Genomic DNA, 19121 nt, shown 5'->3' with positions numbered 1-19121 from the left:
CTACTGAATTTGCAAATAATAGTAGTAATAATTGTACTAATGACAATAATAAGGATGACAAAATGAGAAGCCAAGGTAATTTGTCATTAGAAAATGTAGCGTTGATTAGTCGTTTATTTGAATTTTTAACAAAAACATCAGAGACAGCATGGTGTATTTTACATTCAACTGCTTATTGGATTAATAGATTTCAACCGATATCATTATCTACATCAACAAGTAATATAATGTTATCGGATGATTGGTTAAATCCACTTGTCAGATTCGCTTCTTCATTCAAGGTATGTGTATATATGTATATTAATTGTAAATTAGTTTCCTTTTTTAGAATTATGACAAGACTGATTTTAAATTAGTTTCAAATATAAATTAATATCTAATAGACAAATGCCATGGTATGGCCGAGAGTGGGGAGAGTCCACTCTCCCTCTCGAAATACTCTTACATGGCCATACGTAATATAGCCTCTGCCAGGGAAGTCTTACTCACTGCCTTCTCGTGGCGGGGGTGTTGTTTACGAAATTGAGAGGACGAAAAGCGAATGTCCGGCGCTTTAACCGGGTTGGTGGACACGGAGAGTCCAACTACGGGAGTTGGGAAACCATGATTCCAAACCAATGGTACACATGGGCTGGCTCCAATATCCTGATGGAACGAATGGCGTATGAATCAATCGTTGGTCACCGGCTACCATGGGACTGCATCTCCTCACGATGCTCCACTGCCTTGTGGACTAGACCTTCAGGTCAAAGGCTCTGGGTGTGGCCCTCTAAGAAAACCACCTGTTTCAGTCTGGGCACCTGGGCAGTATCACAGCCCTCACACAAATCAAATGAGATTTGTGTGGCGCATATGTATCTGGTGCTTTTTTGTACCAATATTTATGACGATCTAATTGAAAACAATTGTTCGCTTACATATGTTCTTCTAATTTTCACAATGGGAATCTTTAATATTCCAATATTTATGTGTATAAATAAAATGTATGTATCTATTAGACAAATATGGAAACTTGAGAGGCAATATATACATAGAATTTCCTTCTGTATTTTGAGGTTACTTAATAATACACGTCCCATGAATTCACCACTGACTCAGTCTATTACTTCTAAGTGCCATCTCACTTTCCTAGTTGTTGAGATTGTTGTCTAGTAAAGAGCACAATTAGAAAGATGCTTTTATAGTTATTTAGTCATTAGATCTATTATCGATTTTTGGAGTGAATTTAAATAGATTGCAGTTGTGTATCTTTTTTTATCATTTCATGGACGGTTAACTGATAACATTTCGTAAAGTTAGTCGACTTCTAACTAATTAATTAACTGTACATGTTTTTTTGTGCGGAAAAATATGATATAAATAGGTTATGTTATCCGTTCATAACTAATCAGTGCCTGTAAGTTTTCATCGAATTATAAAATTGTGACGTTCACTAACTTTCAATACACTAGTTAACCGTAACTGTTTTTGAAGAAAATAATGCTCCGTGTGTTTCGAACTAATGACCACTCATTGCCTCGTACAGAGAAACATTGCCATTTTTATTTTCTTCCTTTGAGCTAATTGAATTCTATCGAATAAGTTACCATTTAGTTAGTGATTTAAATGACTGGTCATCGAGTCCACTATATTTAAATGTTACTGCTAATCGACAGGAATAATTCAACATCAGTGTCTAAATAAACATGATCAGTCGGTATAAAGATAAAAATTTTTGTAAAAACAGTTGTTGTTCTTTTTTACTGTTATGACTTATGTTATGCGTTTTTCCATTTTTAAAGTTACACGAATCACTACAGAAAACTGGTACTCTCATAAATTATCTCCTTATTTGTTGAATATTACAATTATATATGATGATGATTTCTTCTTGAACTTGTACGTTGATATGATGTCCATTAAATTAATAGTGAATAATATGTGTTCGAAGTTACACTTCATCACAATGGATTGAAATACATTGTTAGAGAGAGATTGTCTGACGATTGTTTGCAATTACTTATTTATTAGATTAACTAGTAGAATGTTGACTGTTTTTTTTTTCACTGTGATAATATTGTGAATTGATTTTGATATATTAACGAGATACAAAGTGAAATAAAATATTAGCACTATTTAATTAACAAATCATCTTCATGCAGCTTTGAATGAATTAACTTGATACAACAAGAGCAAACATGATAGATCCACTGTTTATTTCTAGTTTCCTTTAAGTTACAGTTAGAATACGTAATTATTTATTTCAACACATAAATATTGGTACAAGGAAGCACCAGATAAATATGCGCCTCACAAACCTCATTCGATTTGTGTGAGGGTTTTGATACTGACCAAATGCCCAAACTGAAACAGGTGGTTTTCCTAGGGGGCCACACCCCGAGCCTTTGACCTAAAGGTCTAATCCACAAGGCAGTGGAGCATCGTGAAGAGATGCAGTCCCATGGTAGCCGGTGACCAGCGATTGATTCATACGCCATTCGTTCCATCAGGATATTGGAGCCAGCCCACGTGCACCATTGGTTTGGAATCAGGGTTTTCCAACTCCCCTAGGTGAACGCACCGTGTCCACCAACCCGGTTAAAGCGCCGGACATTCGCTTTTCGTCCTCTCAATTTGATAAACAACACCCGTGGTGCGAGAAGGCAGTAAGTAGGACTCCCCTGGCAGAGGCTATATACGCGTGGCCATGTGAGAGCATTTGGAGAGGGAGAGTGGACTCTCCCCACTCTCGGCTGTACCAGGGCATTTGGGGGCTAGAATATGTAAATACATGCACTTAACTTCATCGTTTGTTTTCTTCAACAAAAGAACACTATTTTGTCATGATTTATAACTTATCTGTAAATACTCAATGATAAAAGGATTTACTTTGAGGTTAGTCATTTGTTTTGTTCTATTGCTTAGGCTATAAGATAGTTGGTTTGATATTATTACCGATTATTTATAATTTGTACAATAAGTTTCCCAATCTGTAGAGTGGGAATAATTTCCACCTGTCTTCAACTAATAATTCTCTTACTTTATTACTAAGAAAATTAATCATCCTAGAAATAGGTTCCTGATAGTGCTTAGATATTTTTTAAAGTGTATATTTTCCTCAGCTGACTCCGAATACTTTTCTATCCTTAAAACCAAATTTAAAAAGTTACAAGTAATAGTAAAATAACTAAACGGAGCTACTGTATCAATTCATGAATTCATCTACTCTAATGCTGACTTCTTGATTAGGGCCCCGGAAAAAAAATCGTATTATATGCATATACTCAGTCAGCTATGATCAACACAGAACCTGAGAAAAATACACGTTGGTCCAAATTGCCATACTACGTTAGCTCAACAAGATAACAAAGCAGTCAAAATAACTGTAGTGTTAGTGATAGTAAGAAAGATTAAATACTAGAGAGTGCAGTTCTAGAAGGAAGAATGAATTCGAGAAACAAAAACTTCGAAGTAAAATTGAAACTCGTTGAAAAGAATTAAGACAATTCAGCGAAAAAAATCTTCTATTAGACTATATCATTTATGATGTTCGTTTTGAGTTGCTCAAATTCTTTGTTTGATATTCCTCAAAAACGGTTATCCATCCAGGCTTACCAAGTGTAACATAAAACCAAAATTATAATCTCTAAGAATTCATACATTTCTTAGGAAAGCTCTCTTCATGAACATAAAGTTCAAGGGAGATACTGCTGAAAAATGTTTGGAGAATCACCTGACGAAATCGATGAGCAAATATGTTCATGCTCCTAAGTTTTACATATTGTTCTGATCACAAACAGCATTGAATTAAACGTTAAATATGTTCCAAAGAAATACCGGGGTAAAAAATGTACAGAAATTAACAAATACACTTCTGCTTATTAGTGATCATCTGAGGTCCTAGAATCATCTAACAACAGTGATTAGTTGAAAATCAATTAATCTACCATGTAATTAGGAATTTGTTTGGAGCCGTCAATAATTCCCCAAAGATGTCTTCAAAAGTCGGAAAAGTGGTGAACTTACTTCAGCTAATCAGGATTCTTGGGGAACTTTTGAGTAAATTCTGTACAAAGACGGATTTTATTGTCATGATCCGATTGAAGAATTGCCGAATTCGTTATTCATTTAACACGTTTTTAATAACCTTTTGGATTCCTAAGGTCACACTTAATATTATAAATACCATTGTTGTCTGTTAATGTGCTAACTTCTGTATCGAATCTTCTCTTATTCTTCCTCTTTTTTTTCTGCTTGAAGCTTAAAAGTAGATGATTTTGGAGTAGGAAGCGGTTAGGAATCCAACATTAAAGTTTACAAGTACGAGAATATATCAGACGTTTATTCTTCTAACAGTTTTTCCATTGATTTCATTTTTTTAGTCACTTCAGTTCTCAAAATTATTGTAGAAAGCTAATATATGCAAGTGTATTTGCAGAATCTGCATACCAACAAACTATGAGGTGCGAAATTAAATAGGAATAATATATTTGTAAAATCTCAGCGAATGAATTTGAAGTAAATCTAACGTTTTGCCTGGCAATCTGATGCGAAATTAAATTTTCATTCGCTCTGTTTTCCCTAATTAATAATCAAATCTTAAACCATAAAAATTCTGTGAGTAAATTAGGATTTAGACAACTTCACAGAATCCCAATAGTTACAATCGACTTGTCAGACATACCATGGAAATATTTCTTTGACGCAACTTTGTTTTAATCAATGCTTATAATAAAAAAAACTGATGGTTTATGAACAAATAAATAATATTCATACTGTTACTGATTTATTTTTAGAATTGTGTCAATGATCTCGATAGAAAATCACGTCATTCTCAAAATTCCTCATTAAATATTCACGATACTCAGTCTTCTAGTCATTCACATCATCGTCACAGTCAAAAACATTTGAAAGAACAAGATAAGGTATGAAATTTAATTCTGTTTTCATTTCTCATTGGAAAAAGAACTTCACCTTTTTGTTTGTTTGTTTTTTTTTACAAAAAGGTTACTATGGCACAATCAACTTATGGTATAATTGACAAAGATTATTTAAATACTTCTACTGACACTGAATAAACTATGTAAAATAAGATTACTAGTTAATTAAATGAATTTACTATTGGTGCAGTGAAGAGTTGATTCAGTGGTTAAGACATTCGACTTTTAGCCACTGAGTCGTAGGTTCGAACCCCGTTCCCCATACTTCCGGCGACCAAGCAGTATCAGTGACCATCACAGTTAGAGAGTGACTCGAGGTCATGTTAAATAAATTATCAGAATTAAACTGTCATAGATAGAAAAAGTTTCAACCAAGATAATAAGATTCATAATGTAACGATTAACTAGTCGAGAATGGAAATATGTAGGCCACAGGACAACCAATCAGGCTTCATTCCTAACAGTCTTACCAATCCTTTCATATAATACTCATTTACTCAGTGAATGATTCACGGCACGAAACATGCACTATTGCAGTAAATTCATTTTTAGTGTACATTGTAGTTGTAAAGATTTAAAAATTATATGCAAGATAAAATATTTACAGTGATTATCAGCTAATTCTGTGATAAAGTCTTGCTGATTGAACGCTATATTTGGATCTTAAAAGCTAGTCTCGTAAACCTCAAGCTAAATCTACACAGCGACTTGAACACGAGAGAAAAGGCGCAAAATATGCGAGAAGCACTTTACTCCAAAGGTTCATTTATGTACAGAAAATGTAGGGTTTTTATAGTATTTTAGAAGTCCTTGGGTTTTCCTGAGAATTCTAGAATGCTAATAAACATAGTAGCAGTGTAGTAATCAACCAACCAGAACCTCTACATGTGACTTTTCACTTTCGTGATGTTTCTAGCCAAATGCTGGTCGGATAAAGTGCTTCTTAGTGTTTCCTGAGCCTTTCTTGCCTTTGGTGTGTTGTTTTTGTTGGGGTGATCCAGACGGTCGCCATTATCTGTTCTTTGAGCCACGATACCATAAGATCCACCCAGATGTCTTTCTTTTTTGCTCAGTTTACCTACTTGAGCATTAAAGTCATCAGCTACTATTACTACATCAGAGCGTTCAACTCTTTGGAGGTCAGAAAGCTTCCTGTAAAACTCATCTGAGCTGCAGTCAGTGAGAGAGTAGGCAACGACGAGTGTTCTTCCTGTACCGTTTAGTCGGACAGCGTACTTGCGACTGTCTACTGGGATCCAATCTAAGAGGACTAGTTTTGCCCTAGGACTCAATTCTACACCTACACCAGCGAGACTACGGGAAGCAGGATTAGGGCTTCCAGATACACGAAGCGTAAATCGAGTTGTTTCTTTATTTTGGTATGGTGAGGTCTCGATGGCGCAAGATTCTAAAGTCCTAGCTAAGGAAGCCTGCTGTCCTATTTGGTCCAGTGTTCTGACGTCAAAAGCTTCTACATGTAGTTTAGAGCGTGGTTTCAGGAGACCAGGAATAACGTTCCGCGTACTCGAATCGTTTGCATTAGCGGTGCGAGGTGATAAAGGAACGTGAGAAGAGTTAGTTGTGGAGATAAGAGAGTTATGAGGAGGTGTAGGAAGGATTTGAATGTAACCAACTTGGTCTCGTGTGTTGTTATTGGTATGAGGGCTGATGCCACTTCTCGGCTGCCCACATCGTAGAAGGATTATTGACACTCCCGACCGTAGCTGCTGCCTTGACGTGGTGGTCGGGCTTGTCAATATTGTTAACACTTGGTAACAACGAAATGATTTTTGGTATAAAAGCGTTCTTAAGGGAAAATTTGTAGCAACGCCTCTGGCCAATAGAAGTGTAGAAAGGTTTTAGTAACAAGAAGTCGGTATCATACTTATTCATTTTTCATTTATTCTCTTTTGAACAAAGATTTCATCCTCATCAAAACGTGGAAATCGTCATCGTAAGCTACGTACTCGTCAACTAGATACAGATGGTCTAATGGATGATATATTACACAGTAAGTTTCAAGGAACATTTTAGATTGAATTTTAAAAAATTACTGTAAACAATACAAAACGAATTTCTTCGCATTGTTTAGTCAGGTACCAAACATCATAAAGTGATAATAGATGGGACATACAATTTATCTTTCCTTATAAATATATTATTTGAATGCTACCCTAATAATAATTGACCCAGCAGTCTATGCTGAGCTATAGTCTAAGCAGCTACAATTTAGTCTTTGGTAATTTATCTGTTTCGAATAGTGGTAGGGGTTACAGCAAAATGAATAAGTGATGAGTAACAGTTAAAATTATAAAATATAACTGTTCATGAATTAATAGTCAAATAAGGATATATTACACAAAAATCAGGGTAGTGATTGTTAAAAGTAATATATGACTTAACAATAAACCTGACCATTAGAAATGTAGTTACAACACAGTTCGGTCATTGAATCAGAATTTATGATTCAGATTCCCAACCTTTATCTACGGGCGTTGTGTAATGCGATCTTCGACCCTCGTTGCTAATGAATTACTGTCTCACTTCTGAATTAGTTTTGTCCCATAGTTCATTGCTTTCCGACAAAACCATCTCGAAACCAATCACTATCGGTCGTACGATCATCATTTACCAAGGTGTCTTGTATGGAGATTCATATAATTTTCAAATATCCTTTTGTTATGATTAAGTTGGATTGGAATCTTGATTCATTAATCAAAATTCAGATCATTACTTTTTACTGACTATCATCCTGTGCTTTGAATGACAGCGAATTATCTTGAGCTGTGGCCGAGATAGTCATCGATGCGGCTTTCTCTCCGTACCCCCTTCATATTTAGTCCGATAAGAGAACACAACAAGTAGATAAGATCTCTATTGTGTGATTATCATTACGACTCAAACCTCACAATAATAGAAAACAAGTTCCTGACCATGTAAGCATAAATGGATAAAATACAATGTGCTCATGACCACACCATAAGTGAAATATACACCGAGTGAAGTGTCCATAAACACGATAAATATATTATTTATTTATAACAATTTACCCAATGCTCAATTTATTCTAAATTATCAAATTAAAACTTGGTAATGATACCTGTAAAACACTATAGTTTATGAACCAGACGAATATAAGAATGCTATAATCCTTGTCAAATAGTTATATAATGAAAATATAAGTAATCACAAAATTTATTATCGGATTTAAGCTCAACATGAGATCTGAATCTTCTGAGCTCAATCTCATGTATTATTATAAGTGTGCACTAGTGAGGGGTCCCGAAATGAGACCAAACAACTCTACGGTGCTCTGTTTGATATACCAGTTTGTGACAATGACCATCGTGCAGATCTCACAAAACATCGTAGGAAAGAGTTTATTATTGTTAGCATAGAAGAAAGGACAATACAATAAACCGGTTCCCAAGAAAATAAATAATCATTTGAAATGATGTACATATATATCTCCAGTATTAGTTTACATAGTAGTTAGTATATGTTCTCTGTTCTTTATGAAATCACTACACCTGACAAAAGGTACTACCAAATATCAGAAATTTGTGTGAGAGCTCTATTTCATAAAAATGATTGGATGGAATCAACAGTGGGACGAATACAAAATCACAAAAAGGCATATATCTACTTCGAGATTCGAACCGGCCTCATTCTGTAGCGTATTAAAAGATACCACTTACTGGATAATATCAGGCATGACGCTATTTATTCCTTAGTTCTAACTAAACTCTGTCATTGATTTAGCAGCAACGTCCCTAATTCTATTGCTTTGAAAGAATCACAGGCAGTAAGTCTGAACTGTGGAATAGAGAAAATAGTGTTGACTTCTGTTGAGAAAAATAAAGAGGAACTACCTACAAATTTAAGTTTGGCGTTGGCTAAGTCCCTAGACCAGCAAGCTTTTAGTTATACGATCAGGTGCTTAAACCCCTTCCTTGGTTTCGATAGCCGAGTAGTCGTGTCACTAGCAGCCAGGTAATAAACGTGTGGTTCAGAGATGATTACAAAAGTCTGTGCTCAGTACATGAGTTATTAGTTTAAAAATACACTGTCTGAAGTTCAGCAGTATATCATCTTCCATAATTAAGTGATCATCACTTTACCAAGTAATAGTTCGATAGAATTTAATCAACACTGACGTTTATGCACCAGGATATTAGTTATCCTAAAATCGACCTACTTGGCACTTCTATTATGTCATAACTCTGTCATTATTTGTCTTTTCTTTTCCCTAGATCTCACTTTGAATCCTCTAAGAGCAGACATACATGTGAAACGATCAGACAAGATTGATTAGATCAATGCAACTTCTTTGCACTTCAATGACATTATACAGTTTTCCTAATGATAATACGCGAACCACGTGCTGTTTTGTAAGAAGTCTTCCTACGAATATACATTCCCGTGAATGGAAACCTTTATCCTTTCATTTAGGGAGATTCATTTTACCGTTTATCTGATCTGCTTTATTTTCTTTGATATTTGTACAAATTATTTATTTTATTGCTATGTATTACTACTTATACATATGCCTTTAAGCAGACAGTTATTTTATTCATTACCTTGACATTTATCGTGCGTTGTCCTTTTGAATGTAATTATTTAAACTTATAAAAGTTTATACCTCCATTTTTATTCTTGTAGTATTTCCTTCGATCCCTTCGGGAAAACTTCGTCTGTTTGTCCCGATTGTTTTGTTTTAGGCTATTGAATGCTCCTCAATATATGTATAGAGGTACTTATTCCTATATATATCGACTGCATAATATCGTTTACATATGCCTCACCAGTGTCATTATTATTTGCTTGTTAAATACTGTAAACAGATTACTTTACTTCTCATCTTATCACCCTAACCTTTGTTTCTTTTTACATCAATAAATAAAGCATTTTATTTCTGTCAGCAGTTATGTTGCAGATTTCCTTTTTATTGTGGTTGGTTGGCTTATATTGACCGAAACATTTGAGGCTAGTTCGAATTACCAACTTCTTTTGCTACCAGGTTGATAGATAAGTTTGAACAATTAGAAATTATTTGGAATATTGTTCAGTTTTTGAATAAAAATAGGGCATTGAACGTAACTACCAGTTATTTTATATAAATGGAGTGAACCTAAATGAGCGTGGAGTATTGATAAAATCACCCAGACCTAGAAATCAGTAAGAACACCAGTATTATTTTTCACTGGATTTTACACTAATTATTCTTGTCTACAACTAAGCTGTTTGACATAAAAATATTAAGTTCTACTTCCAATCTTATCGTTAAGACTAGAAGGTCACTTCGAAAATTCTGCGAAGTACGCATTAGTCAGTTCATAGTCCAATCGTGAAATGTGTTTGTTACAACTCCAATAGTAGGACTTATTGTTGGTCCTCAGTAGACAAGTATATTACTCAAACATGCTGAAAATGTTACACCTTAGTAGCACTATAAGGGTCTTGCTATTCTGCTAAGAATCCATTTGGATATTCTGAATTATAGTACTTCCAAAGCCCTAGTTTCTCCACCATTCAAAAAGCAGCTCCATGAGGTTTCTGCATAATACAAATCATCTTAATTGAATCGAAATGTCGTAAAACAACTTATCTTTGTAAGCAAGAATGCTACTGAAAGTAAAAAAAAAGAACTAGGTGTGTAAGTAGACAAAATAAGGGTTTGTAGTGGTTTTCGTCACGGATTGATATCAGTAGAGATACAATCGAGAACAACGGAACGTGTTTCTTACTTGTGTGAATTCCTATTGAAGGGGACATAACTATCCAAGGACTGAACTCAAGATTTTCAGGCCCTGAAGGGAGCGCTTAAACTTCATTGGCTCATATTTCCAACTTGGATTAATTCTTGATATTACGTGCTAGCTAGGTTTCGTTACTGCTCCGGGGAATCGAAATCAACTTACTGTGTGCGGTCTAAAAATCTGAAATGGCGGCGCAATTAAAAAGCATTTTCTGACTAATACTAATCGAATTGCTGGAGAGTACTTCATTTCCCAAGATGTGATATAGTCTGATGGTCATCCGACACTGTGATAATTGTACAGTATTTTTGCTCTGAATTTTCAATTCTGTGAAAATATACACCTACATATCAGATTAATTTCTATAAAACATAACCAAAAAATAAACATCTATTTACATTACTCATATATCAAGTAAATGCTACAGAACCCGGCTTAAATTTAAATTTCCCAGAGTGGTAGTGATACTAACTAGCTGTCCGAAACGAATTAGAGTGGGGTTTGAAAGTGTAACTTAATCAACAAAAGTCTATTGCCTTAACACCTAAAAAACCGCCCGAATTTTAATCCTATTTATGAAAGTGGAAAGATAGGGAAATCGAGACCGTGTCACATTGATTACTTGAAATAATCATTTTATAGCAGATGTCCTCAATTTACCACTATAAACACTGTGTTGCGACTTTATCAGCAACTACTGAAACTCTACAAGTTGTTTAGAACGAAACACACCTTTCCTCATTAGTTGTTGCTTACCCGAGAACTAATTTGTCACTTCTAATAATCAAGGAACTCCGCCTGTAGCTCTTCTAGAGTTACTGCCGGTCCCAATCACGGGTAAAGGAGGGTTGGGCATGGGGTTAGAGACCCTTTCCTGTAGAAAAATTAACTCGCTAAAAAAACGCTAACCAGAAAAAATAATTTAAACTCTGCCCTGGAAGTTGAAGGAATAATTAGGGTGCCGAGATCCTTCTAAAAACCAGAGCAATTTGGCAGTACTCGGAATCAGCGAAACCCATTAGAAACAAGCTGAACAGAAAAATATAGATCCGGCAGAGGTGATGCCGTACTCTGATCACGAAAAGGAAAATGTTCCGCACACTCAAGGAATTGCTCTGATGCTGTCCAGAGAAACACGAAATGCACCTGTAGGATGGGAGTCTCACGGATCCAGGATAATCAAAGCATCATTCAAAACAAAGAAGGAAGGAATCACAATGAATGTTATCTAATGTTATGCACCCATCAATGATAGCAACAACGACAACACAGGATATGAAGATATAATGGAACGACATGGACTAGGAGAGAGAAAAGAAAATGGGGAGAGATTTGCAAATCTATGTGCATTCAAAAAATTGGTAATAAGTGGCACAATATTTCCACACAAACGCATACACAAAGCTACGTGGATCTCGCCGGACCACACCACAGAGAACCAGATAGATCATATTTGTATCAATAATAAATTCCGAAGTACAATGAAAGATGTGAGAACCAGGAGAATAGCTGACATGGCTTCAGATCACCACCTAGTGTTTGCCAAGATAAAAATGAAGCTAGAGAAGCACTGGATAATTAGACAAACAGCATTACAAAGGTTTGATACAGCCTTCCTTCGAGATACTAACAAACTCAACGAATTCAAGATAACTCTCAACAACAGGTATCAACCTCTACAGGATGTACTGAAAGAACAAGAAACTACGATGGAGGACAACTGGAAAGGGATCAAAGAAGCACTAACTTCAACGTGTTAGGAGGTTCTGGGTCGCAAGAAGCATCATCATAAGGAATGGATCTCTATGGGGACACTGGACAAGATTGAAGAAAGGAAGAACAAGAAGACTGCAATTAACAACAGTTATATGAAACAACTATATAATAGAACGAAGAAACTAGCAGGGAGATACACACAGACCTTCCTATATATATCACTTCACCAACGACCGAAGAAATCAAGATGGCCATCAGACAAATCAAGTGCGGGAAAGCGGTAAGACCTGACAATATAAAAGCTGAAGCGCTGAAGTCAGACATTGAAGTAACTGCAAGCATGCTTCACCTTCTATTCAAGAAGGTTCGGGAAGAGGAACAAGTGCCAACGGACTGGAAAGAAGGATAACTAATCAAGATACCAAAGAAAGGAGATCTGAGCAAATGTGAGAATTACAGAGGCATCACACTTGTCAGTACCACGGAAAGTTTTCAACAGAGTGTTGCTGAACCGGATGAAAGACACAATAGACGCCCAACTCCGAGATCAACAGGCTGGATTGCGTAATGATCGGTCGTGCACAAACCAAATTGAGACACTACGGGTCATTGTTGAACAATCAGTTGAGTGAAATTCGTCACTATACATCAACTTCGTTGACTATGAGAAGGCGTTTGACAGTGCGGACCGGAGAACATTATGAGAACTTCGACACTATAGAGTTCCTGAGAAGATTGTCAACATTATCCGGAACTCATACGACAAACTACAGTGCAAAGTCGTGCATGGAGGACAGTTGACAGATGCATTTTCAGTAGGGACCGGAGTCAGACAAGGCTGTCTACTGTCCCCCTCCCTCTTTCTTCTGGTGATTGACTGGATTATGAAGAATTCGACATCTGAGAGTAAGCACGGAATACAATGGACATCTCAGAATCAATTAGACGATTTGGACTTCGCAGATGACCCAGCCCTCCTCTCTCATACACACGAACAAATACAGACAAAGACAACAAATGTAGCGGCAGCCTCTGCATCAATAGACCTCAACATACACAAAGGAAAAAGCAAGATTCTCAAATACAACACGGAGATCACTAACCCAGTCACATTTGATGGTGAAACTATGGAAGAGGTGGAAACATTCACGTACCTGGGAAGCATCATTGATAAACAAGGAGAATCGGATGCAGATGTAAAGGCGAGTATTAGCAAAGCAAGGGCAGCATTTCTACAACTGAAGAATATATGGAACTCAAAACAATTATCAACTAACTTCAGAGTGAGAATCTTCAATACGAACGTCAAGACAGTCCTACTGTATGGAGCTGAAACGTGGAGAACTACTACACCCATTGTCAAGAAGGTACAAGTATTCATAAATAGGTGTTTACCCAAAGTATTCAACATTCACTGGCCGGATACCATCAGTAACAGCGTTTTATGGGAGAGGACAAACCAGCTTCCAGCTGAAGAGGAAATTAGGAAAGGATGTTGGAAGTGGATAGGACATACATTGAGGAAATCACCAAACTTCATCACGAGGCAATCCCTAACTTGAAATCCGGAAGGGAAGACGAAAAGAGGAAGGCCAAAGAGCATATTACGCCAGGAAATAGAAGCAGATATGAAAAGGATGAATGTTAATTGGAAAGAACTGGAAAGCATTGCCCAGGACAGGGTTGGATGGAGAATGCTTGTGGGCTGCCTATGCTCCTCACGAGGGGTAACCGGGCGTAAGTAAGTTATAATCAAGGCTTTACTCAGAGAAATTTTAAAGTATCACCTGCTCATCTATTAGATCATGAGCTACATGTTTTTATGAGGTCTGATGACGTTGTTTGACTTTCGGTTTTACATTAATTTACTCTTGTCGTAGCAACGTCAGATACTACTCAGTGGATTGGTGTTCTCTGATCAGCCACGGAGTTCTGCCTTGCATATTACCTTCAAATTGGGATATCATTCCATTGAAAGAAACAGTAATTCAACATGAGACACACTCATCATCCACTAATAATAAAAAATATATATTTCAATAGCAGTATCATATGTCTGTCTACTGAACTCAAGCATTATATCCATCAGCAAATAAGAGGTGTACAGTAATAACTGTAATTAATCTAGAGAGGAAAATAATAAAATAGAAGTTAGAATGATACTGTTATAACGGTCCTTTCCCTTTCTACATGAATGGGACGTTAATTTAACTTAGACGAATATCTACATTAGATTCCCTCCCAGTGTCTACTCTACAGGACTTCAACACAACTCAGATCAAGAACACGCGATTAGCCTGACTAGAACGTAAATATATTTCCACGCCAAAACCTGACACAATCCAACAACAATGAACAATCAATCAATAATAAATAATAATAATAGGGGAATATATAAGTCATCTAACACCTGTCACACTATCTACATGTCTGATTAAGCAGACAACTAATGATTATCATTCTCGCCTACACATAAGATACCTTTAGCCAACATATAAAAGAATCTGTAACATTATTTATTCATGTCCTTTTATCAATTATTTTTATATTCCAGTTCGAATAAAACTGTACATTTCAATTATGGTATATATATATATATATATATATATATATATATACATATATATATATATATATAAAATCATACGGACAGATAGAAATCAGGTCAGCGAAAAACAAAGATATCAGTTTGACACATTGAATTGTTCAATTCTTTTTCCTAATGTGTATCACAAAATTCATTCTTGATTGTTTTTTCTCAATTAGAAATCAAATAGAAAAACTTACAAGGAGAAATATAAAAGCAGAAGAATATAACACAAGTGCACATAAATTAAAGTTTAGTAAAGGAACTACAAGGTAGATTTTCACACCATTGATTGTTTTGATGTTTATGATTGTAGGGAATTCAGATCTGCTCGATAAAAATGATAATTACTGGTGCTGCTATTATCACCACCACTGCTACTACCATTATTGTTGCTTCCGGATGGATGGTAAGAAGTACAATCATAATACGACCTGAAACATTCATTAGGATCAAAAATTGCTGATCGATGAGAGTGTATGTCAGATCCTACCGACGGATAAGTAGATACTAGAATCGGATTAATATGATTTTTCGATGATCCGGTTAGTTCGTAACCAGAATTCGATGTACAAAACTCAGGTGAATAACTGTTCATTTGATTAGTCAATAAAGAATTACCATTCCTACAACTGACGTTTAGATTTGGAGAAAAAGAATTTCGCACAGTACACAATGACTCATCATGAGACAAACGATCATGTCTATTGACAAAAAGTAAGTGTTCAGGTTCACCATAAGAAGTGGATTGTTTTAACCAGTAAGAATCTCTTGGTTGTGTAACTGGTAAGTTATAACCAGCAATACGACTCAATGTCTGTTGTTTAATATCGAGTGACACGTCATCACGACTCCAATATGGTTTCTCTCGAGCACCGTTATAGATAAAAGATGGGGTATCACCTGAATATATTTTATCACATGCAGTGTAGCTTGTTTGAGGTGTTCTTTTTTGGTGCTGGCTTTGAAGAACACTATTATCTCCGTTCCATATTTCCCACAAGCAATCATCAAGAATGCCTGGTTCATAATTTAAACCTGGTTCTGTATATGTCGGCGGTGGAAATATCGGTTCTTTGGAATTACACACAAAAGGATCATCATTATTCACTGGTGTACCGAAATTGTTCCATGTTTCTTCAGGTAAACATTGGTTTACAAAGTCTGTTTGCCTGGATAATGAATGGTGATGTATGGCGTTCAATTGCTCGACAGTTGACTGTGTAGCATATGACTTGGCAGAAAAACGTGAAGATTTCGCTAACTGAAAAATGAACGAAAAATTTCGAGATGATTTACCTGTGGATGTGTTGTCCGAGGTTTTGTAATCCTCTTAGTTCTTTTTACACTTTTATCCGGAGCCTTTAAATGAGCCAGCAAAGATTTCATTAATTCATTGTTTTGACTGATATAGTTACTAACAGCCTCGCAATGTCGAATAGATGCAAGTTCATGATGTGATTGAAGATTTGATATACGTTGTTGGAAACGATAAACCTGCGCTGAAGCCATATAAACTTTGGAATATTCAAGATAATTTAACCAAACTAAGTTTTAGAATTCTGAAAATTCAGAAAATAAGCATTTTAGACAAATCAATATTTTATAAAAAAAACATGAGATTTAATATATGAAACTTTAAGTTACTGCTGTAGTAATTAACATACACTTCAATTTAAATGAATCAAATCTACACAGTTACGTATAATATTTAATTATTGAATACAGAATTGTCTTTAATGCTGAAAACTCTAAGCTAAACCACAACATATTCAGAACATTGGTTAAGTCAGTGACATGTCAAACAAGAAAAAAGCCTAATTGACAGGTCTGAACTTTTTGGACCAATGAGATTCATATTTTGAATAACTCATATTTCGACTGACTTTTAACTACCCTTTTTTCATGTACAGTTTGTTGTATACATGCACGTTATTTTACCTAAAAAAAATTATTAGGATGGCTAGTGACTACGTATTTGATGTTAATTCGTTCAGAAGTTTGTGTTAATAATTTGGTCATGTGAGTAGTAATCATTCTGCCATATTGTTTACTGTATTTTGTCTGTTGACTAGTATTTCAGTCTAATCGCTAATTGTTCAATTAATTATAACCCAGATCAAATGCCCTGGTACGGCCGAGAATGAGGAGAGTAGGCTCTCCCTCTCGAAATGCTCTCACATTGCCACGCATATATAGCCTCTGCCAGGGAAGTATTACTCATTGCCTTCTCGCACCACGGGTGTTGTTTATCAAATTGAGAGGTCAAAGAGTGAATGTCCGGCGCTTTAACTAGGTTGGTGGACATGAAGGATTCAACTAGGGGAGTTGGGAAACCTTGATTCCAAACCAATGATGCACATGGGCTCCAGTATCTTGAAAGAACAAATGGCGCATGAACCAATTATTGGTCACCGGCTACCATGGGACTGCATCTCCTCACGATGCTCCACTGCCTTGTGGACTAGACCTTCAGGTCAAAGGCTCTGGGTGTGGCCGCCTAAGAAAACCACCTGCTTCAGTCTGGGCACCTGGGCAGTATCACAGCCCTCACACAAATCAAATGAGATTTGTGTGGCGCATATGTATTTGGTGCTTCCTTGTACCAATATTTGTGCTTAAATAAATAATAATCAATCATACCACAATCATGATAAGGAAATGGATATCTAACAGTTACTTTACGTGAGTTGCGACTGATGAAATGCCTAACAAAAGCGAAAACTCCCGATCCTACATGTTTTGAAAGGTGAATTTATTATTTAGTTTTTACCGCTGATTAATAAAGAAAAGAAACTACAAAGAGTACGACTTAATGAAAGTAAAAATGAGTCAAGGGACTAGACATTTGTATGCGTGACGCTTTTTCATGCGTTTCTTAGTAATATACTCCACATTTGATTTCACTAGATCATTTTATTTAAATATTCCTAACAGGTAACCGCATTCAGCATAACGTGACTCATTAGTAACTCTTCCATATGAGTCGCAGGTTCAAAAAAGACATCTTCACTGTTATAGTCATTTTGCTTGATATTTAGACGTGACTAACAAATTCATTTACGTCCACCTGTATACAAGTAAACTTGTGGCACTCTTGATAAACTCTAGTAAACCATTTTGTAGAAGCAGATGCAAGACTTACAATAAGAAACACAAAATGTTCCAAGACATTGTGATTTTCATGGGTTAAATTCTATTCCAAATAGACTGTTTCCGCTTACACTGCATATAATCGGTCCCTTGAAACTATTGACCCATCAAAACAAATAAGCCAGAGTCCTCAGTATGAAACATATATCACCGAAAATTGATACGTAGACATTGTTAGCGCGAAGTCTATCGGCCTAACAAACTTGACAGCTCGTGCACTCCAATTTTAGTCGTTTGTGTCTAGCCTGGAAGCACTTTATATATATATATATATATATATATATGTATATATATATATGGGAAGCGTTAATGGGGATAGCTGGAAAAATCAAAAGATATAAACCGACGGCTTAACAAGTACATTGAATGCACTCACGCTTTACGATAAAGCCAATTGAAAACAAACAGTAATAGTTACCAACTAAGACAACTGGACAATCACAAAGAGAGATTTCGAACCCGGTACACATTATCACTCAAAATGACCGCGTTTCATTATCCAACATCTTTGTCACTAATTCGTATAAATCGATTGGTCTCTTTGTCGTCGCCTCTTGATCCTACAGTACAGATCCGTTTTTTTGGAGTCTTCTGATTTGGTTAGTGTAGCCATTCTGTTGTACTAATACCAGTGGATTTGATAGTAATGTACCAATGATATATAGATTTTTCACACCGAGTCATCCATTCTTGGAACTTGTTACCCGAAGCAGTGGCGTCCGCACTTACAATCGACTCATTCAGCAGAAGACTAGACACTCACAGAACCATACTAGAAAAGGAAAAGCATAGGCTGTAGGCATTCCGTCCTTATAACACAAATCAGAATCTGAGAAATATGAATCTTAATTGAGGTTTAATTTTTATTATAAATTAGTGCCTTTGTGAAGATAGACCTAATACACCTTTTTAAATAATTTTTGGTGGCTCTTGCATTAATTTTGTTAATTTTCACAATCTGTACATTTATCACTAAACGGTTGTACA

At 35.9% G+C, this 19121-nt stretch overlaps 2 protein-coding genes across 3 annotated transcripts in view; one reads left to right on the top strand and one right to left on the bottom strand.

Moving 5' to 3' along the window:
- Nucleotides 1-9847, top strand: part of Smp_141590.1 (formin-like) — a gene marked incomplete at its 3' end in the record, with an annotated part of 41681 nt that extends 31834 nt beyond the window's left edge. Inside the window, exons 14-17 of one of the 2 annotated variants that reach the window (XM_018796465.1) lie at nt 142-281; nt 4776-4904; nt 6840-6930; nt 9173-9847. In XM_018796465.1, coding sequence (XP_018651603.1) covers nt 142-281; nt 4776-4904; nt 6840-6930; nt 9173-9234 — 422 coding nt within the window. The remainder of the gene's footprint in view (nt 1-141; nt 282-4775; nt 4905-6839; nt 6931-9172) is intronic. The other variant, XM_018796463.1, reaches the window with a different exon arrangement.
- A 5058-nt stretch (nt 9848-14905) lies between these two features.
- On the bottom strand, nt 14906-18597 carry Smp_036060 (hypothetical protein). The gene is made up of 3 exons (XM_018796462.1): nt 18511-18597; nt 16281-16543; nt 14906-16245 (listed from the first exon to the last, which is right to left on the bottom strand). Exons 2-3 carry the CDS (start codon nt 16491-16493, stop codon nt 15286-15288), a joined length of 1173 nt encoding a protein of 390 aa, XP_018651602.1. The 5' UTR covers nt 16494-16543; nt 18511-18597; the 3' UTR covers nt 14906-15285.
- Nucleotides 18598-19121: the final 524 nt, after the last annotated feature.

Source organism: Schistosoma mansoni, chromosome 4 (assembly GCF_000237925.1).
Source record: "Schistosoma mansoni strain Puerto Rico chromosome 4, complete genome".
Classification (NCBI taxonomy): Eukaryota; Metazoa; Platyhelminthes; class Trematoda; order Strigeidida; family Schistosomatidae; genus Schistosoma; species Schistosoma mansoni.
The sequence above is the reverse complement of the archived record's forward strand: the minus strand, read 5'-3'. Positions and strand labels throughout refer to the sequence as shown.